Source organism: Euleptes europaea, chromosome 8, assembly GCF_029931775.1.
Source record: "Euleptes europaea isolate rEulEur1 chromosome 8, rEulEur1.hap1, whole genome shotgun sequence".
In the NCBI taxonomy this organism is placed as follows: Eukaryota; Metazoa; Chordata; class Lepidosauria; order Squamata; family Sphaerodactylidae; genus Euleptes; species Euleptes europaea.
Window position 1 is genome coordinate 10,329,000 of NC_079319.1, and position 20,635 is coordinate 10,349,634.

The following is a 20,635-nucleotide window of genomic DNA, read 5'->3' on the forward strand; positions in this document are numbered from 1 at the left end:
AACCGAGTTGGTTTCCCCACTCCTACACGTGAAGCCTGCTGGGCCAGTCACAGTTGTCTCCAAACTCTCTCAGCCCCACCAGCCTCCAGGTGGTGGGTGGAGATCTCCTGCTATTACAACTGATCTCCAGGCGACAGATATCAGTTTCCCTGGAGAAAATGGCCACTTTGACAATCTGACTCTATGGCACTGAAGTCCCTCCCCTCTCCAAACCCCGCCCTCCTCAGGCTCCCCCCAAAAAACCTCCCGGCGGTGGTGAAGAGAGACCTGGCAACCCTACTTCTCGTGGCTTGGTTCTACATTCTGGTTCATCAGGGAGACCTGTTAATTGAGCTCAAATGGGTGGAACTGCTTCTGACAAATATGGTACATTCAGCCAGGCAATGTTAATCCCCCAAAACATCCAGTTGATGTTTTTCCCAACATAACATGTAGGGCTCCTGTCTTGAGATCATGATATCTTTGGGTCTATTTCAGCCATACAGATAGGGCTGCCAACCTCCAGGTACTAAGTATAGGAAAGGCTGATGATATTCAATCAATCAATCACAAGTTTTCAAAAACAAGGTGTATTAAGTGCAGTGAATGACATACAACACACAAATCTATATACAATCCTATGTTAACAGTCCTAAAGGGTACAAGTCCTGTCTTGTTTTGTTTAGAGCGGTTTTATTTAAAGGGTACAATGACCTGTCTTGTTTTATTTAGAGAGTGTCTCTTTAAGAAGCGGGTGATTTTACGCACCAGCTGCAGCTATTTAGTTTAGCCGGCATCATGTTACAGCAGCAACTCTTTGTATCCCTTTGGGAAGGCTTTAAGCATCTGTGCAACTATCATCGGAAATAAAGTATCCTTTAGGGGAACACTACAAGATATATTTGGCATAGCTGCTTTTTTCATCCCTATGGGAGAAAGGAAATAATATGAGAATTTTGAATGCATACAAATTGGCTTTGACTGTAAGTAATGTACTATCTTGCTATTCATTATGAAATGTGTACCTATAAGGAAATTAAGTTATAAAAAGTTGTAAGTGGATTTTTGCATACAGAAACGGGGCTGAGGAAGAACAGAAACGATCGTCCCCCTTGCTACTCTTCTATGAAGATTTGTTGCAGTTCATTGTTGGATACTTGTACCTGTATGGGACTGTTTATACCAAATTCCCTCGCCACTCATCTATGAAGATTACTCATAGTGGAACTTTTGAGACTTGTACCCTTTAGGACTGTTAACATAGGACTGTATATAGATTTGTGTGTTGTATGTCATTCACTGCACTTAATACACCTTGTTTTTGAAAACTTGTGATTGATTGATTGAATATCATCAGCCTTTCCTCAACTTAGTTCCTTACCTGTGGTAGTAGTACAGAGGTGTTCATTTTGGTTGCTTAACCTCCAGGTACTAGCTGGAGATCTCCTGCTATTACATCTGATCTCCAGCCGATAGAGATCAGTTTCCCTGGAGAAAATGGCCACTTTGGCAATTGAACTCTGTGGACTGAAGTCCCTCCCCTCTCCAAACCCTGCCCTCCTCAGGCTCCACCCCCAAAATCTCCAAGTATTTCCCACCTCAGAGCTGGCAACCCTACCCACCTACTTCACAAGGTGTCTGTTGTGGGGAGAGGAAGGGAAGGGGATTGTAAGCCGCTTTGAGACTCCTTAAAGGTAGAGAAAAGTGGGGTATAAAAGTCAACTCTTCTTCTTCTTCCATCTCAGCCTGCTTTTCCAGAGACACCTGGCTGGCGCTGGAAACCACATGGTGACAAACCACCTCAATGGGTTGTAAAGTTGGAATTCTCTATACAAAATGCCAAACAGTAGTGCTACAGTTACCCACACTGTGATCTCTAAAGTGGCACATGTTTGTTTCCCTTTTTCCTGGGATAAATGAAATTTAGGCAGAGAATGGAACAAGGCACAGGAAACCTACTTTCACCACTCAGGTCAACAGACAGAATAGCCCTTGGGTACTGGTAGGATGTATTCTTCTCCGTCGAGGTGCTTCGCAGGGTTAAAGAGCTCCCAGAGGACCTGGTGAGCGGAGAGGAGCATCTGTCCAGGTACTCGAGAGAACTATCTTCAAAATCAGAATAGTCTGCAAAGCAATTGCAAAAAACGGGTCACAAAAGCCATATCCCATGAGTGAAACACTGCTTATGATTCTTAAAATCCAAACCACAGGTGTTTTTCTTTTGGGGGGGGGGGGTTTGAGAAGGACTGAACGCACACACTGAAAGCAAACAAAATTCTTGGTCAAGTAGGAGTCAGCTCTTTCATAGGTTTCCACATAGTCTTTTAGCTAACCAGTATTAGGAAACATTTTTTACTGTAATTGTTCAGCAGTGGAATCAGCTTCCTAGGGAGGTGGTGAGCCTCCCCTCACTGGAAGTCTGCTCACACAGTGGCCAACCAGGTGCGTCAAGGAAGCCCCCCAAAAAGGCGACTGTCGCAGCATCCCGCCTGTGTACCACAGCACCTAACAGAATAGGCATACTCCTCTGATACTAGAGAGAATAGGCATGCACCATGACTGGTAACCATTTTGACTAGTAGCCATGGATAGCCCTATCCTCCATGAACATGACCACTCCCCTCTTAAAGCCTTAGAATATAAGAACATAAGAAAGGCCATGCTGGATCAGACCCAGGCCCATCAAGTCCAGCATTCTGTTCACACAGTGGCCAACCAGGTGCTCCTAGGAAGCCCACAAACAAGATGACTGCAGTAGCATCCTGCCTATGTTTCACATCATCTAATAGGCATGCTCCTCTGATTATGATTTTATAACATATATTATGTTATAACCTGTTATAAATGTTATAACAGATTTAGAACAGGTTATGATTTTATAACAGATTTCCAAAGAAATAAAACGTCTCCATGCTACCAATTGGCTGGAACTACATAAAGAACATCTATTGGGCTAAATCTCTTATATTCTCACTATACCGTGCAATTTTGATTTCTTCTTTTTCTTTTTCTTCTTCTTTTGTTTCGACTTGTGATCCTTCTCCTTCCTCTCCTTTCTTTCTTTATCCTTCTCCTTCTTTTTACCTAAATTGCAATCAGCAAGGAGGTTTGTTTACATAAAGGATATTTTTCCCCATTGATTTTTTTCCTATTAATCAGCACTTTCTCAAAATTAGGTCGACAACTTCAAGTCACCTACCTAAAAGCGAAACAAGCACGGTAGCGAAAAGCTTTGCTCTTTAAATAACACAAGGATGGGGCAGGGAGAGCTCGGCTTGGAAACACTGATCAAAGCCAATGAGATTTACCAAAAAAAGCACAAGGACAATCAAGTTCTAACGACAAGAATTAATTCAGAATTGCAATCAGAGCCTATTGTTCATGCTAGGCAGAATCACTATCCAACTTCCCCATCAAGTCCGTAACAACACCAGGAGAAAGTTTTGGCATCCTTGCTAAATAGGAATACTCTGGGGGGAAAGCTGGATTTTCTAGGTATAATTCTAGTTTCTCAGATTTTTGTTTTATTTCATAGGTAACAAAATGCATACAGACTGAATAATCAATAGATGGAGCTCATAGGGTTGCCAGCTCCAGGTTGGGAAATACCTGGAGATTTTTGGGGGTGGAGCCTGAGGAGGGCGGGGTTTGGGGAGGGGAGGGACTTCAATGGGCTATAATGCCATAGAGTCCACCTTCCAAAGCGGCCATTTTCTCCAGGGGGACTGATCTCTGTTGCCTGGAGCTCAGTTGTAATAGTGGGAGATCTCCAGCCACCGCCTGGAGGTTGGAGAAAAGAGGCACTAGGTACTTATACGGGAATCGGGAACAAAATTAAGTACCAAACAACAACTGGAATGCAAACACAAATTTAGTGCAAGTGAAACATCAGTGCAGAAAGTGAAACAATGACAAAAATCATAATACAATTCTAGGATACATTGCTCCCAAGACTCCGTTGGGAGCAATGTATCCTAGAATTGTATTATGATTTTTGTCATTGTTTCACTTTCTGCACTGATGTTTCACTTGCACTAAATTTGTGTTTACCGCCTGGAGGTTGGCAACCCTATGCACAGCCATACTTTTTAGCACTAAACTCTATGCAATTCACAATTTGTTCTGAAATACGTTTTCTTTCCCAATGATTTCTAATCGAAAAAGTGATAGACTGTTACTTAAGCCAGTACAGAAAGCTTTTTCTACTTCTTGCTTCATACTAAGGCCCTCATCCTACACAGAGTTACTCCAATCTAAGACCACTGATTCCAATGGGCTCAAACTGGAATCAACTCTACATAAAGGCTGCACTGTCAACACTCCATAAGTCCTAACAGTGGAATCTGTGAATCCGACCACACACTTAGCCACACTCTGATCACACCCACATTATATTACTACAAGGCACTGACGATATATCACCAATACTGAAGGAACTGCACTGACAGCCAGACTGGAGTAGCGGATAAGGGTGTCAGACTAGGATCCTAGGAGACTCAGGTTCGAATCCCCATTTCTACCATGGAAGCTTGCCAGGTGACCTTGGGCCTATTGCAAACTCTCAGCCTGGCCTACCTTGCATGGTTACCGTGCGCACACATGAACACACAGGAAGCTGCCTTATACTGAATTTGACCCTCGGTCCATCAAAGTCAGCATTGTCTACTCAGACTGGCAGCAGCTTTCCAGGGTCTCAGGCAGAGGGCTTTCATGTCACCTCCTTGCCTAGTCCCTTTAGCTGGAGATGCCGGAGATTGAACCTGGGACCTTCTGCATGCCAAGCAGATGCTCTACCATTGAGCCACAGCCCAAAGTCTTCACCAGTGTCTTATGGCCATAATTACCACAATCATATCAAACTCACACTGTAAAAAGACATAGCAAATCACAAGGACCAGCAAGATAACCAAATTAATTTATTGGAGTGAATTAAATTCTCCTTATATAAAATCAGTCTTCAAGTATTTCCACATCTGGGTACCTCCGGTCCAAATAACAACATCAAACTATATGTGTGAGTGTCTTGCTGTGCTAATATCAAACTACTCCCGGATGGGCCCACAGTTTAACTAAATGCCATCTTAACACCTTCGAATACAGTCACTACCAGCATCCCCACCCAAAAAGATCATCAAAAGTGACAGAAAATAAACACAAAAGGGATCCTATAATTATTTTTCTGCATTAGTTTTAATTATTATAATTAGAAACAGAGCTGGAAATTCAAACTACCCCCACTCCCCCAGTGACCCCAGAGGGAAGGTTATAAATCGCAAGATAAAATAAAAAGTAAATGGACCACCTTGAACCACAAGGAAAGGGCAGGATGTTTTATAAATAAATAAAATGTGCAGCTCTTCTGGCCAGTCTATTAGCAGAATGTTCACCACTGATATACTGCTGTTAAATCAGATGCCTTCTGAAGAAGACTACCTACTTTCCAAAGCACAAAGCAAGAGTGGGGGGGGGGGGAATCACCCATGGTACCTAATCGAATTGTCCCACAGAAGCACCACTATGCACACAGAGCTCTGAACAAAACTTTCCTGTCATTCAATGTTGGGAGAAAATCCCATTGGTTCCACAGTTCTTCCCAGCACTGAAGTACCTATGGCCTCTATTTCCCATGCAGTGAGGTTTAATTGTGCAAGCGCACAAGGAACTGTCAAGACTGGATCACGTAGACTTCCTCCTGAAAAATCTCAGGACCTTTCTCCAAGGGCCTTTGTCCATTTTCAAAGATTTCTTTTTAGATTAGCTTGCAATCTCAGTACATGGACTGTGTCAGCTACCATCCCAGTTCTTGGTCCTCAGATGGTGAAGACGTGGCTGAATTAACCACGGTGATCCAACAGGGAAAGCAACAAAGGTTTAAAACCAGTTCCAAGATGGCTGTTCCAAAGACAGCTGAATGCGTCAACATAGTCATTGACAGAGGCCTAAACCCAACAGCCTCTGAAAAGTAAGACTTGGACCCTTTTCACGTATCGCAAGGCTGCAAGCTAACGGTTTAAAGCCAAATTTACACTCAACAAAGAACTTCGCCCAATCCCAGCTTTCCAACGAGTTCAGAAACACACAACTTGTCAAGTTATTGTTTGGTATATGCCATTTTTGGGTGGGAGGCAAACATTTTAAATAATGTCTTTGACAAACACTTTACCTGATGCGGCTGGAGCTACTCTGCCATCGGTTCCGGCTTTGGAAGGATGACATAGCACCATATGGTTATCATCTTTCTCTTTACTGGGGTGTTCATTACAGAAAGCAGACTCGGCGGCTAACAAGGTTGAAACGTCCAAGTTACGGCTCAAGTCAAGAGGGAGGCATAGTCCGCGCTTCTCGAGCGAGACATGAGCAACATTGGCAACTACACAAAAGAAAGAATGGAAGATTAACAAAAGACAAGCGTGGCTGGAACTTGGGGTTGTCGAGTTACACGCCTAAAGGGGCACAGGGCTCATCTGCTAGCCAGAAGTTCTCGTTATGTGGAGAATGTCTCGCGAAGGTCTTATCTTTGTTACTTGGTTTCTCTCTGGTTCTTTAGTCAGAGTGAAATTGGTTACCCTCTGGTAATACTGGCGGCTGCTTTGGGACATTGATGGGGAATGCTTTTCCATCAGTGACTGGAGAGGGAGGGAGAAGGAACTTTTTCTAGTGAACCATGAGGCATCAAACCAGTTGCTAAGCACTGGGATCTTCTTCGTGGGCTATTTTTGGAGGATTTAAGGACATTCAACTGGTTGTGATGGACCGACAAAAAGACCTTGCAATGTTTATGAAGCACACACCAGTCACTGCCTTACTCTTAACATTAATTTACGACCATTATCAGGCATGTCTCTTAAGTGGTTCCCATCTGCCAGAGCATTGCTCATGAAATACAGGACGTAAAAAGGGAGCGACTAAAAGGCCAGAGAAAAAGCTTGAGCTAATCGAGGGATCTAGCTTGTCATTAGTAGACTTTTGCTTATGTAAATGGACGCTCGACGTCAAAAGTATGTTCCTGGCAAGGGAACAAGTGTAGCACAAAAGGGCACATCCCAGACTCAGTGGCATATGTGATTTCTGACTCAAAGTCTCTCAACTGTGAGGTCGGACCACAGGATGTAGCAAGGGCCAATGCAGAGTACGCCATACCTTAAACTATATTCATGGAAAGAAGGATCCACTTCATGGTCCATTCCTCCCCCCCCCCCCCGGTTCCTATTGCTTTCTCTGTAATGGTGCTATGGCTGTTGAATATCCCTCCCCTAGAAGGACAGCCACACAAACGCTCCGGAAATCAGCAACAACAAAACAGCACAGTTCTATTGGGCCTCTAGCAGAGCTGGGCGGTGGTTGTTTTGCTGTCCTTTTACTTAGCTCCATTCCATAAAAAGTCACCAGGACTCCCTTAAACCTTGCTCAGTTACCTTCCTCCATTCTTGCATTTGATATTAAAACTACTTCAAGAGTTCCACTTGGATTTTGGAAGGGAGGAGGGAAGAGTATGTGTTTATACATACATAAATGAAATAAGTTTTGTGTACCTGCTCGCAATGCCGTTGTAACATCCTTGAAACATAAAAGCGACGAGCTTTGTGATGAACTTAGGCAGCAGAAACCCATCCTAACTCAATTGTTTTGGTGGTTTAAGCCAGCCCTGTGATTGGGCTGTTATTATGCAGACTTAGGCAGTATCCTCCTCTTCTGCCCCATGGGCCCACGCAACAGTTGGTGCTTAACAAGAGGCCATTTTGAAATGAGCATGTAAGGATACGGCTGTCGGTGTTATGCTGTATTGGCTTTAGATACAAGACCTTTTGTAGAGGAGGCCTCCGTGTGCTAGCTTCTCAGGTTAATTCTCAACGTAAAAAGGCATAATATTCTCCTCAGTGAAGGTTACTTACCGACATCCTGTGCTCTTGCAACAAGTGTGGATGGTAACGTTTAATGAGGGGAAGGTTCAGAGTGTTAGTCGCACTGAAATGTGTTGTGAGCAAGTTGGGGGGGGGGCGAAACAAAACCACTTTTTCGCCTAATGCTAAGGGGACAATCCAGTCAAACCCAATTCCGTTGATTTTAATGGGAAAGTCGAGCACACGCTCAGCCCTTTTCCTGCTGAAATCAATGGACAAAAGTGCTCATGCTTTGGCTGGATCGGGCCTCTACAATCGACTCTCAGAGGAAGAGAGTTAATTGTAGAGGCCAGAAAGGAGCCTTAGAAAGTTTTCTTTCCTTAAATGATCACTGTCCAGGAGCAAAGAAGATCAAATAGACGCCCATGACTCTCTTAATCCACTGCACAGTAAGTCCTCTGAGAGGGAATGTTAAGAGGTGTGGTCAGAAACAGGAGGACAGGGCTGGGACAGTATGTTCTATATTTCCCTGCCAAAAGACTGTCGCTCACTTATATTGCAGGTTTTCACACATTTCCCAGGGCTTTCATTGATCAGGGTCCTGGGCATGTTTCTCCTACAGATTGAAACATTTTTGGGGTGGTTTTTTTTTGGCATTGCACCATAATTGGTAGACAAGGCACAGGAGATGCGGTTACATGGTGCCTGCAGAATTCCTCAGCGATGGGGAACACAACACGTAAGAGCATCATCTTTTGATGAACCAGGACCTCTCCAAGATTTCCTTAACCCCTTGCTGCTTCAAGCCATGCGAGGTTGCTATCCTGCTACGACTTTCCGTCAGTACGGGAAGGGCCATTCCACCTTGGAGTTTCACGTGCCACGCCCTGGCGTTCGAGATGAACAAACTATCCCAGGCTTGCCAGCAGCCGATCACCTGTAGTGAACGGCAAGGGGCTCTGGGCAACCATGTGGGAGAACTTTTGTGAACTGGAACAGCAACTCTTTCTCTCATTTCTGCTATCACAGGTTAACGACCAATGTTGTGGGTTGGTCACTAGATAATTACAAAGCTCTACTATCGCGTCACACCGTATTTGCATTTCAACCTTTGTTTGTTTCCAAAACCCACCTGAACATTCATTCAAAACAAAACAAAAAAACAAAACAAAAAGCAAAAAAAAATGTTTCCCCATAGGAATGTAATAATTAATTATGGTATGGTTTAAAATGTCTGTGCTCACTAGTTTTATTTATCACGGAAGGAGGAAGCTGAGAGACCAGGGTCAAATCTTCCACTTGTATTAACTCGGGGGAAATTGGTGACTTAAGGGGCTTTATACACCCTGCAGAATCTCCAGATTCTTGTTTGCATTTCTTGCTGCGAGCCTTCCCTGAAGACAGTGTTGAGGGCAACAGTGCAGATTTCTGAATGTTGGCAGAACTGCTAATATCAGCTTCATTTTTTTTCTGACTTTGAGGCTTAGGTGATATCTCCTGAATAAATAATAAGAAATTGATACTTTTATTGCAGTTTCTTCATTGTAGGATCTTGTATTCTGATTTTTTTTAAAGCAACTTTAGTATTCAACACACAAGAACTTATTTTCAGAACCATTTTTTCTTTAAAAAAAGCTTAAAACCAAGCAAGCTGATACTTAAGAGACACAGCCAAAGGTCGCCATCCTAAACCCGTGATCTGCTCTGGATTGTCAGGGCTACACTGAACGCTGGTAGTTCCCCGCCTTTCCGGGAACAGATCCCGTGTTAATTTCAATGGAGAAAGGTGCAATCTGACCTACTCCACCAGGAAGAAAAGTGACTTCCTGTGAGCAAAAACCACTTTACAGCTGCAACTTTCTGCATGAGAAATTTTCAACTAGGATGTAAGACCTTGATCATCTCTTCAGTTCTCATACACTGAAAGTAGGAATGATAAATGTACCCATCTTTTGAACGAAAAAAGTAAACATTTGCCAAGTTTTTCAATATTCAGTTCCACTTGTAATTTTTCCAGCTTAGGAAAAAAACAATAAAGCTTTTTTTTTTTTAAGGAAGCTTTCACAGTCCCCTCCCACCTGACCCAAAGTCTTAAAATTAAATTTGCAGTAACCATGCCAATTCTTCCCACAAATTGCTGTTTAGTTTTCATATGAGACGTGAAGAGTTTGGGTGGCAGTGTCTTTAATTTTAAGATCAACCATGACCACTTTATATATTAAAATATGGATATCACATGTCTTTGCAATAAAGATATATCATACCACAAGAACCAAAACTGTTAAGATTGTTAGTTAGCAAAAGGAACAAAACATAAACTCATGTAGGAAAAAATTGTACCCTAATCAGACTTGGTGGGACAAAAATCAAAACATACATTTGTTCAAATGCAATTGTTTATACTTTCTTTTTGTCCAATACTTATACCAGAACATTTAAAGACAGGGTTTTTTGGGGTTGACAAATACTAGCATTCATGTCTAAAGTTTGAAAACTCTATATCCCACATAATTTAAAACTTTGTTCTATCTAGTATGCAAAATCAGGAAAATTGCTCTTGATCTTTTTGGAGACGTTTGGTAATGCATTACCACTTTTAGCAAAAAACATAAAAAAAACACACAACATGTGACATTCAGAGTCTGGGTGTATTCTTCTGTTTTCAGACATCTATATGGTAAGAAATGCATTTGCATAGAAAACCATTTGATTTCTTTCCATTTGGATCCAGATGTTTAAAGTAACTGATCATGAGTAGACAGCTTCTGAACTGAACCATTTAAGCTAGTCTTCCATTCATCTCTCCCCCTCTACTGTGAAACCCGTACGGCTGGCGAAACAACCACGTAAACCACTCGCTTCATGGTGTGAATCGAGATTAGGGGTGAGAGTGTGTCAGGGTTTGTACCTTGGGCCCAGTCTGAATTTGCCCATTCCTGCTCTAGATACTAAAAAGTCACACTCAATGGTTTGCAGAGAAGCACCAGGTCAAGGTCAGGCGGTGTAGAATGCACCATTCAGTGGCTGCCCATTTCTACCCTGGAAACTGTTGCATTAATGAATAGCTGAGCACAAGTTATCCGGTCAAACCAACATTCTGCATCTATGCTGATCAAGAAGATTACCAGAAATTAATTAGAGCCATAACTTGTAAATAAATGACTTTATTGGTTATCTTCACATGTGTGAAAGACATCACTACAGCAACCATTAACTTTCAAAGTTACAAAATTATTTAAAACAAGATTTTAAAACTTGTTCTAATAAGGTGCTTAAAACCTCTTAACAGGACAAAATTAAACATCAGAAGGAAAGAAAAACCTTAAGGAATGTTATTCATTCATCTAAGCAGATCTTGCCTAAAAAGGAAATACAAACATGGCCCAACCCTAATACAGTCAAGAAAAAAGACTACTGTACCTGCAGAATGTAACCTGAGGGTTTAGGTTTTAAACACAGTTGTAAATTGGACGGAAAAGAGACATTCCGCAGTCTAACAGGACTGCCGGGCTGAGCCTCTCTCTCTCTCATTTTTTTAAAAATTCAGAGAAATGGTTAATCCTAAATACGATAGCTCCAGACAGCTTGGCCTTTGTCCTGCCATTCTGGGCCAGGACAGATACAATACTGACACTTAGCAAAACATGGCTTGTGAACAATGAAGCCCCTTCTCCCATCTCTTCTCCCCTCTCCGGTAGGGCGCCCTTCTCCCTTTGCCAGTTTTGTACACGCAGGAACACTAACCAAGTTTCCCTCTAACCATGGTTTGAAAAACCAGTTCAAACCATAGTTACGATGCCCTGGTTTACAAAGGAACCATGGCTTATGCCGGCAGCTTTAAAACATGGTTAACCTGGGAAGGGGAGGAATTGCGCTAGAGAATGGAGAGTGATTTGAGACAGCTGGTCTCCAGTTTTAACACCATGGTTTGCTGGGAGCCAGGGTTCTATCCGTGCTGAGCTCCTAATGCTTCATTACTCTAAGCTAGTAACAATTTGTTTTTTTAAAAAACCATACATGCAAGTTCAGTTTTTCCTACCCAAAAATACTGAAACTGAACAAAAAAATTAAATTTTCCCCATTAGGAGAAACTGCTGGAAACTCAATGCTTTTTAAATAAAAAAAAAACTGAGTCAGCATAACCAAGTCACTTGTGAAGATATACTTAGTTGGCTGTTAACCTGCAGATGCTCAATTTTTGTTTATATCAAAAGTTAACCTAGAAACAGTTGAATTTAGATTAAAAATGGAACAGGTTCTGTAAGCAACACGTTAAAAAAATCTCTGAAAACTGGCTTCGTTTCAATGTCGGATCTGCTCGGTCGTATTAAGGATAGGGTTGCATTGTGTCTGGGGAGGAGTCGTCGGGTTGTCAATCATGCCGTAACACTTTGTTTTGCATGTCTGAAGGCAGCACACTGGGAAAGGAAACCGGCTGCGAGACCCCAAACCCTTTACCAGGGTGCAAATTTATTGGGATGCCGCTAACGATGGCTTTTTTATTACGTGGTGGCAGGCACATCTGGTGAGAAATACTGTCGTCTGCTCCTCGCTCTTTCTGGCACACTGTGGTTTGGATTATTGAGGGGGGCGGGTTAATCTGAAGAAACCCGGTCGTTATTGAAGAGAAAGTTGTGTGTTGGTACGGTTAATCAGGGTCCTGATTTAAGGGCGGTGGTTTTACATTCCGAGTACCTGATTTTATAAAGTCGTCTCTACCTTTGCTTCTGACTAGCTAGCCTGTGGGCAGCAGTGTGCATCCTTAATATTTTTTTAAAAGATGGAGTTGCACATCGTCAGAAAAACCCAGGCCGGCTGCAGAAAAAAAAGTCAAGTCTCGTGCTGAATCAATGCTGCCCTCCGTAAAATCTAGTTCTATTGTCTATCCTGCCAAATGGCAAAAAACATTGTGCACTGAGAGCAGAAATGCACACACTAAATTGTAATAGGGCATGGGCTAAGCGGAACTAGAAATTACAGAAGGCGTGGGGGAAAACTCAACAGGAGACTATGGGTGAAAACGCATGGTCGCTTTAGCCTCCTTTATTCCCTGTTTCAGCCAGGATCAAAAGCATGCGTTTCGCCGAACATGTGTTCGATCCTGGCTGAATCCTGGCTGAAACAGGGAATAAAGGAGGCTAAAGTGACCATGCATTTTTGCCCAATGTTTTCCGTGGCAGCCCTGTGTTCTTGACAACATGCAATGCCCCCCTAAGAAGCTGCATTATTTATGAAAAAATTATTATGGCGAGTTGACATCACAGTGACTCAAGAATGGTCATCGCGCCTCAGCCAAGCCTTAGAAGCCAAGCCTCGCTTGGGGGACATCGTGCACATCTGACCGAGCCACTCCACCTGCTTTGGCCCATCGGCAAACCAAGTTAAAATGGAAGCAGGACTCCTGAAGCGAACTAGGGCATGCTCTGCTCCATTTCAACCTGGACGGGAACAGTCACCAAAGCCAGGCTGAGGAGGGCCGGAGCAATGAGTCAATGCAACCCCTAAACCCAGAGTTGGGAGTTAAATATGAGATGAGGAGTAAGTGAAAGCCACATACACACATCACAAACTGTGTGCTCCTACAAGCAGTGTAGGAGCAACAAAGAGTGCTTGTAGAGGTTCTTTTAGACCCGATAAAGGAACAGTATGAAGGGAAGTTTTGGAAAGGGACCGGTTTAGGGTGAAAAGGGATAGACTGACATAAGAAGGGAGAGGTGTTTTGTTTTTATTTGTAATCTGCCATCCACTTAAGAGCTAAGATGACAAAAAAGCCACATTAAAAGCTATATTAAGGCTCTGATCTGAACAAGCAGAAGCGTGTATAGGTTTAGGACTCTCTCTAGTGCGTATAGGTTTAGGACTCTCCTGATCTGAACAAGCAGAAGGGTGTATAGGTTTAGGACTCTCTTTGGACAACATGGGAACACATCCATGAGTGACCTGCGCTTCAACATGATGCTAAACATGTTGAAAGTACATCCACAAGGGAGAGAGATTCTCGTGCACACTACTGCCGCCGCATGCGTGCCTAAGGGGGCACCCCACTTTCATTTACACCCATCCACGTTGTGAGCTGGTGGTGCTTTGGGGGGCCACGGTGGGCATTTAAACAGAAAGGAAAAGATTACACACTCAGAAAAATTCCTTCCTGCTTTTTGTTTCCCACTTGATAAGCGCGTAATGATCCTCTACGGGAAATCCATCCCCACACAGAAAGCAAGCTCAGTTCACATGCCGTTCCAAATGCTGCCCAGCGTTGCACTGGCAGGTTGGACTGAAGGTATTCCTAAAGGAGGGGCATCATGTATGAAGTTGGAAGCAGACAACCCGAGCAACATTGGCTCTGCCAATCAACTTGAGCGGGGGGCTCTTCCCGCGTGAACCCAAGTAAGAGTTCTATGCTAACTTTCCAGCTGGAAGGGTTCGGTTTCAAGCTGGAGTCCTCCCTGTCAACAGGCCTACTCATGAGCTCACCTAACAGAGTGGGCTAGTTACTCATGAGCAGCTTTGCTATTGTTTTTGTAGACGCAAACTGTGTTATCCTTAACCGTGAGCAACAGAAGCCCTGGTCACACATTTCAGCGAACTTCCATGCGTCTTCCACGTATGCGTGTACTTCTGTTTGCAAGGAAGAGCCCATGTGCATTCGCTTTATAAATGAAACCAGAAACCGGTGTCTGGATATATCTGCTGTTGCAAGCACACATTTGGTTGTCCGTGCACCGAAGGTAACATGAGAATTATTAAACGCACGTGTGAAGTGCACACTGTACACAAACTGTACATGCATTCGCTGTAACTTGTGAACAGGGCTAGAATATTCTGAGGGGGGAAAGGGGGATGTGATTGCTTGTCCTGCTGAGTACACCGTCCCTCCCGCCTCCAAAACAGAATTGTTTTCAGAAATGGGAGCAACGTCTGGGAATGGGTCTGTGCGTCAACTACAGCATAAGCAGCAGTTCCTGGTATGGTTAGTTATCTAGCCCTGTTGTTAGTAACCACGTCATGTGCAAAATGTGACAGAGGACGGAGGAAAACAAAGCGGAGCGGGAGGCAGCTCAAGACAGAATGTGACCCTCTCCCACTTCAGACGTGGGCTCAAACCAGACTCCCTAAGATGTTTTTAATGTCTCTTTTATATTTATTAAAAATATACATCCTAGCCAAAAAAGAAAAAGAAAAAAAGAAAAAAGTATGGCTCATTGAACAGTTCATAAAACACATACAAGTTTACAACACCAATTCTTACAATAGAAAGGAAACTTCTTACAAAAGAAGTCTTGCTAGATGTCCAAAAAAACCAAAAAACCAAAAAGAGAGGGGAAAGGGAAACCCTGTGTCAAAAAGCACAAAACTGAATTTGTGTCAAGGGTCTAAGCCACTTGCGGGTACAATTCTGGCTATATTGAAATGGTACCTGGGAAAACAGACATCTCTGAGCTTGTGACTCGTAGGATGTTTGCTTACGGAAATGAAGGTAGTCGCGATTTGGGAGGCCAAGCGGTCCGATCCTAAGCACGCCCTGCGGGGAGTCCAGTCCAACCCATCTGAACCAGCTTCCCCTAGAAATGCATTCTTAGGAATGGCAGGCTTGCTTCCAGTAATGGTCAGGTGTAAACATAACCAACGCTTCTTTAGTCCCCTATGACTTCCTGTCTGGCAGCGCAATTTCTAGTTAGCATGGACACCCGGTATTTCCCACGGTACATTCCAGAAGGAGACCCTCCGCAAAAGAATCAAACTCTGCAATTTCATACCTGCTCCAAGACTGGAGCTGCTTCTTTGCTGCCTTCCTTTTTTTCAGCACCGTCAGCGCCGACAGCTTTGGATGCCAGCAAGCCTGAAGCGAAAGGGAAAGGCACAAAACATGGCACTGCTTTGAATAACTCTGTGTTGAACAGGGGAGAAGCAGAAGCTTGTAGATGGGAACAAGCAGAGTATAAAAAAGTCAGAAAAAAGGCGAAGCAACTGGGTCTTCTCGTGGGTAGCAGTAGATGTCAACCTACAACCTCTTTTTCTCCCCTGTCTGAAGTCAGTTCAAGAAGTTTCGTGTCTCCCAAGTCTTTTAACAACATTGTGGAACTCCCTGCCCCAGGATATGGTGATGGCTACCAACTTGGAAGGCTTGAAGAGGGGAGTAGACATGTTCATGGAGGATAAGGTTATCCATGGTTACTAGTTAAAATGGATACTAGTCATGATGCACACCTATTATCTCCAGGATCAGAGGAGCATGCCCATTATAATAAGTGCTGTGGAACACAGGCAGGATAATGCTGTTGCAGTTGTCTTGTATGTGGGCTTCCTAGAAGTATCTGGTTGGCCACTATGGTGGACTTAATGGGCCTTGGTCTGATCCAGCAAGGCCTTTCTAATGTTCTTATGACTGGTAATTCTTTTTTCATCAGCTAGACCCAGGTTGGATTGAGGCTACAGGAGTTCCCTCCAGGCCGATTTTTATTTTAAGCCCTGAGCCACACAAGAAAGCCTCTTTCAGTTAGTACACTATTGTTTTATTTACATAACACATTTGTTTGCCGTCTTTCTCCATCATGGAGCTCAAGGCAGCTTACAATATAAATAAAACACCTCAATTATAGTACAGGGAAAATACATAAAACCAAAATTTAAAACCCACAGTTCAGGAGTGCTTTAATCAAAGGCTGCCCTAAATAAAACGGTCTTCAGCTCCCTCCCAAAGATTGAAAGTGAGGGGGCTGGGCACGCCTCCCTGGGGAGGTTGGTCCATAATCGTTGCCACTGAGAAGGCCCTCTCTTGTGCCCTCTACAGATCCACAGAAGCCCAATCTATGCCCTACAAGGTTCTTGAATAGAATTATCTGCAGATGCAGTTATGAATGCTGACTATGGATTTGCAGGGCAGGGATTCAGTCTGATACATGCAGGGCAGGGATTCAGTCTGATACATGTATTATGGACAATACATGTATTATGGACAATGATCCAAGTGATAAATGTCAGCTGATCATTAAAGCCGCAATGATCAATTGTGGCTGAAACTGTTCTGCTAGTCAATTTGGACCCAGCTGTAATTAAGAAGAGTTGGTTTTTATACTCCGATTTATACCTTTAAGGAGTGTCAAACTGGCTTACAATCGCCTTCCCTTCCCTACAACAGACCCCTTGTGAGGTAGGTGGGGCTGAGAGAGTTTGGAGAGAACTGTGACTGGCCCAAGGTCACCCAAGCAGGCTTCATGTGTAGGAGTGGGGAAACAAACCCGATTCACCAGATTAGTCCACTGTTCATGTGGAGGAGTGGGGAATCAAACCCGGTTCTCCAGATTAGAGTCCACTACTCTTAACCACTACAGCATGCTGGAACAGTTCAATAGTGGCACAGTTTAATAATGGAGCAGACATGGAAAAAGCAGCCCCACCGCCAACTCTCCAACTAGAGCTTACCAGTGATCTTATTGAGACGCGCCCTCTTTGCCTGGAATGAGTTGCCAAGGTTATTTTTCCTCTTGTGCGCTAACGAATTCTCAGCCTGCACAAAGGCAATCTTTGGGACGTCCACTAGAGGAAATCCTATGTACAAAAGGAAGAGATCATGTACCAAGCCCACACTGAGGAAAACTAAAAAGGAAATACTCAAGGCACTTATAATGAAACAAAGTCATTTTTTTAAAAGCATGTTAGCGATTTGAAACAAACCTCCCACACGTTTTCACTAAATTTTATTACGTTTATTTTGTACAGCTCTAATTTTCCCTAGGAGCCCTGTGGCGCAGAGTGTTAAGCTGCAGTACTGCAGTCAAAAGCTCTGCTCACGACCTGAGTTCGATCCCAACGGAAGTCGGTTTCAGGTAGCCGGCTCAAGGTTGACTCAGCCTTCCATCCTTCCGAGGTCGGTAAAATGAGTACCCGGCTTGCTGGGGGTAAAGGGAAGATGACTGGGGAAGGCACTGGCAAACCACCCTGTAAAAACAAAGTCTGCCTAGGAAACATCAGGATGTGATGTCACCTCATTGGTCAGGAATGACCCGGTGCTTGCACAGGGGACCTTTACCTTTTAATGCTACCTAGGAGGTATTATAGGAGGAAATGCGGGGGTGGAAAGTGCCATCAAGTCACAGCTGACTTATGGCAATCCCGTAGGATTTTTAAGGCAAGAGACATTTGGGGGTGGTTTGCCAGTCTGGGCTGAGAGAGTTCTGAGAGAACTGTGACTGGCCCAAGGTCACTCAGCCAGCTTCATGTGGAGGAGTGGGGAATCGAACTCGGTTCTCTGGATTAAGAGTGGTGGACTCTAACCACTACACCCCAGTGGCTCCTAGAAGAGAAAATACAGGTTGAGCATCCCTAATCCGAAAACCCAAAATCCAAAATGCTCCCCAAAACCAAAACTTTTGTTTAAAATTACCTTCAAGCTATGTGTATAAGGTGTTTATAAAACATAAATAAATTTTGTGTTTAGACTTGGGTCCCATCCCCAAGATATCTCCTTATGTATATGCAAATATTCAAAAATCTGAAAAAATCCAAAACACTTCTGGTCCCAAGCATTTCAGATAAAGGATAGTCAACTCATATAACCATTTGGTTGTATGAGATAAAATACAACCAATTACAAAACCCACAAGAGTAACACACATTAAACCCAAAAATTAACGGTTATCAAAAAAGATTCACTGTGAGCAACAGGAAACCTGGGAGACATTTAGAGAACTGGACCTTAAGCAGTATTCATGGAACGCAACTTCCCATCCTCCCTGCCCTCAGTCTTCTGCATCCCTCAAAACACATTCCCAAGGACTGGAAAAATTGGTAGAAGTCCCCCTTTGGGCAAAGCAGAAGTTGAGTTAGGACCCAGTTTACAGTTTTCAGCTGCTGCACCGCAGTTGTTGGGTTGGATCCAAAACAAACATTTCCACTTGTGCTAGAGCTCTTGCTCAAGTGAAAATGCAAGAAAGAGACAGCGTTAGCCACTAGAACTGAGCCAAGCTTACTGTATCCCCCACTCGTGCTTCTGCTTGCGCTCGGTCTCATGCAACCAGTTTCTGGGCCCTGCAATATACTGGAAGGAAAGGACTAGGTGCAGGAGCCCCGTGGCGCAGAGTGGTAAGCCGCACTACTGCAGTCAAAAGCTCTGCTCGAGACCTGAGCTCAATCCCAACAGAAGTTGGTTTCAGGTAGCTGGCTCAAGGTTGACTCAGGCTTCCATCCTTCCAAGGTCGGTAAAATGAGTACCCGACTAGCTGGGAGTAAAGTGTAGATGACTGGGGGAGGCAATGGCAAACTACCCCATAAAACACAGTCTGCTTAGTAAATGTCGGGTTGTAACATCAACCCATGGGTCAGTAATGACAGGGGACTACTACCTTTACCTTTAAGGGCTAGGTGTGGCACAAGATCTTGAGGAAGCAAAACGGGGCTAAGTCCGCATGCATTTCAGATTGTGCATCGCTGGATCCAAGCCAGAGACCTACAACACGATGCGCAAATTTCACGCCATCCCAGAACATGCTCCCTTAAGGCAGTGTATAGCAGGGGTGTCGAACTCATTTGTTACAAGGACTGGATATGACATAAATGTCACTGGGCTGGGCCTTGCCGCACCAGCCCAGATTGGGAGCTGGGGGGAGGGTGGTCTCGACTGGCAAGCCTGCTGCACAGATTGGGACTGGGGTGTATGTGTGGCTGCCTTGGCTGGCGAGCCCGCTGCAGGCTCACCAGCCCAGATCAGGACTGGGGGAGGGATGGCTGCCTCCGATGTAAGCCCGCAGTGGGTTTGCCAGCCCATATTGAGAGTGGGGGATAGCTGCCTCACCTGACTCGTGAGCCAGGTAAGACCTCTCAAGGGGCTGGATCCAGCCTGTGGGCCTTATGTTTGACACCCCTGGTTGTACAGCTTCAACTATTGAGCGATACGTGCTACTCAAGGACCCACAATGATGATTAACTTTAATAACTAGATTCGAGTCCAGCAGCATCTTAGAGAACAACAAGATTTGGGGGGTATTTTGAGCTGTCTTCCGTCAGATATCCGTCAGATGGGGAGGGGCCGTGGCTCAGTGGTAGAAAATCTGCTTGGCATACATAAAGTCCCAGGTTCAATCCCCGGCATCTCCAGTTAAAGGGACTAGGCAGGTAGGTGATGTGAAAGACCCCTGCCTGAGACCCTGGAGAGCTGCCGCCGGTCTGAGTAGACAATACTGACTTTGATGGACCAAGGGTCTGATTCAGTAGAAGGCAGCTTCATGAGTTCATGTGCACTTCTTTCACACTATGGGTGTTTTTCCTGTGGAGTGGGGGCGGGTGGGGGGGAAGAGCAATTTCATTTGTACCAAATGTCTCACTGGATGTAGGCTGCTCTTCCTTCTTCTGGACTTCCTGGACAATTGTAGAGGTCGACGACTCATCCTTCTTTGAAGGTACTTTGAACCATTTCCTTTCCTCTTTGTCTTTATTGCTGTTCGCGCTGGTCCGCGGCTTTGCTCCGGCTTTGTTTTTGGCAGCTGCCACCGCTGCGGCTTTGACCAAAGCTATCCAGTCCTTCAAAGAAGGGAAAGAGGGAAAAGAAGGAGGAAGAGAGGAGATTAGCTGCTTGTTGGGTCAAAAGGAAATCCAGCTGTGAGAGGGAGCATTTCATTAGGATGGCTGTCAGGGAAAGGAAAACTTAAAATATTCAAGAACTGTATTTTGAATTTCTTCCCATCCAAACAAGAAACACAAAATAGTTGTTATATACTAAAAAACATACAGAAACTTCTACATAAGCAAACGGTATTCTGTCCTAAGATCTTATGTGCATGTACACTTACACAGCTTCGTAAATCTACAAAATGCCATCT

The 20,635-nt window shown here is 44.0% G+C and overlaps 1 protein-coding gene across 2 annotated transcripts in view; it reads right to left on the reverse strand.

Moving 5' to 3' along the window:
• The window catches only part of PHF20L1 (PHD finger protein 20 like 1), a 66,572-nt gene that overhangs the window by 12,013 nt on the left and 33,924 nt on the right, over positions 1–20,635 (reverse strand). Inside the window, exons 6-12 of one of the 2 annotated variants that reach the window (XM_056854543.1) lie at positions 20,129–20,336; positions 17,244–17,369; positions 15,578–15,660; positions 9,065–9,317; positions 6,143–6,349; positions 2,959–3,063; positions 1,939–2,103 (exon numbers count right to left, since the gene is read on the reverse strand). In XM_056854543.1, coding sequence (XP_056710521.1) covers positions 1,939–2,103; positions 2,959–3,063; positions 6,143–6,349; positions 9,065–9,317; positions 15,578–15,660; positions 17,244–17,369; positions 20,129–20,336 — 1,147 coding nt within the window. Of the gene's footprint in view, positions 1–1,938; positions 2,104–2,958; positions 3,064–6,142; positions 6,350–9,064; positions 9,318–15,209; positions 15,661–17,243; positions 17,370–20,128; positions 20,337–20,635 lie in introns of those variants that run through there. The other variant, XM_056854542.1, reaches the window with a different exon arrangement.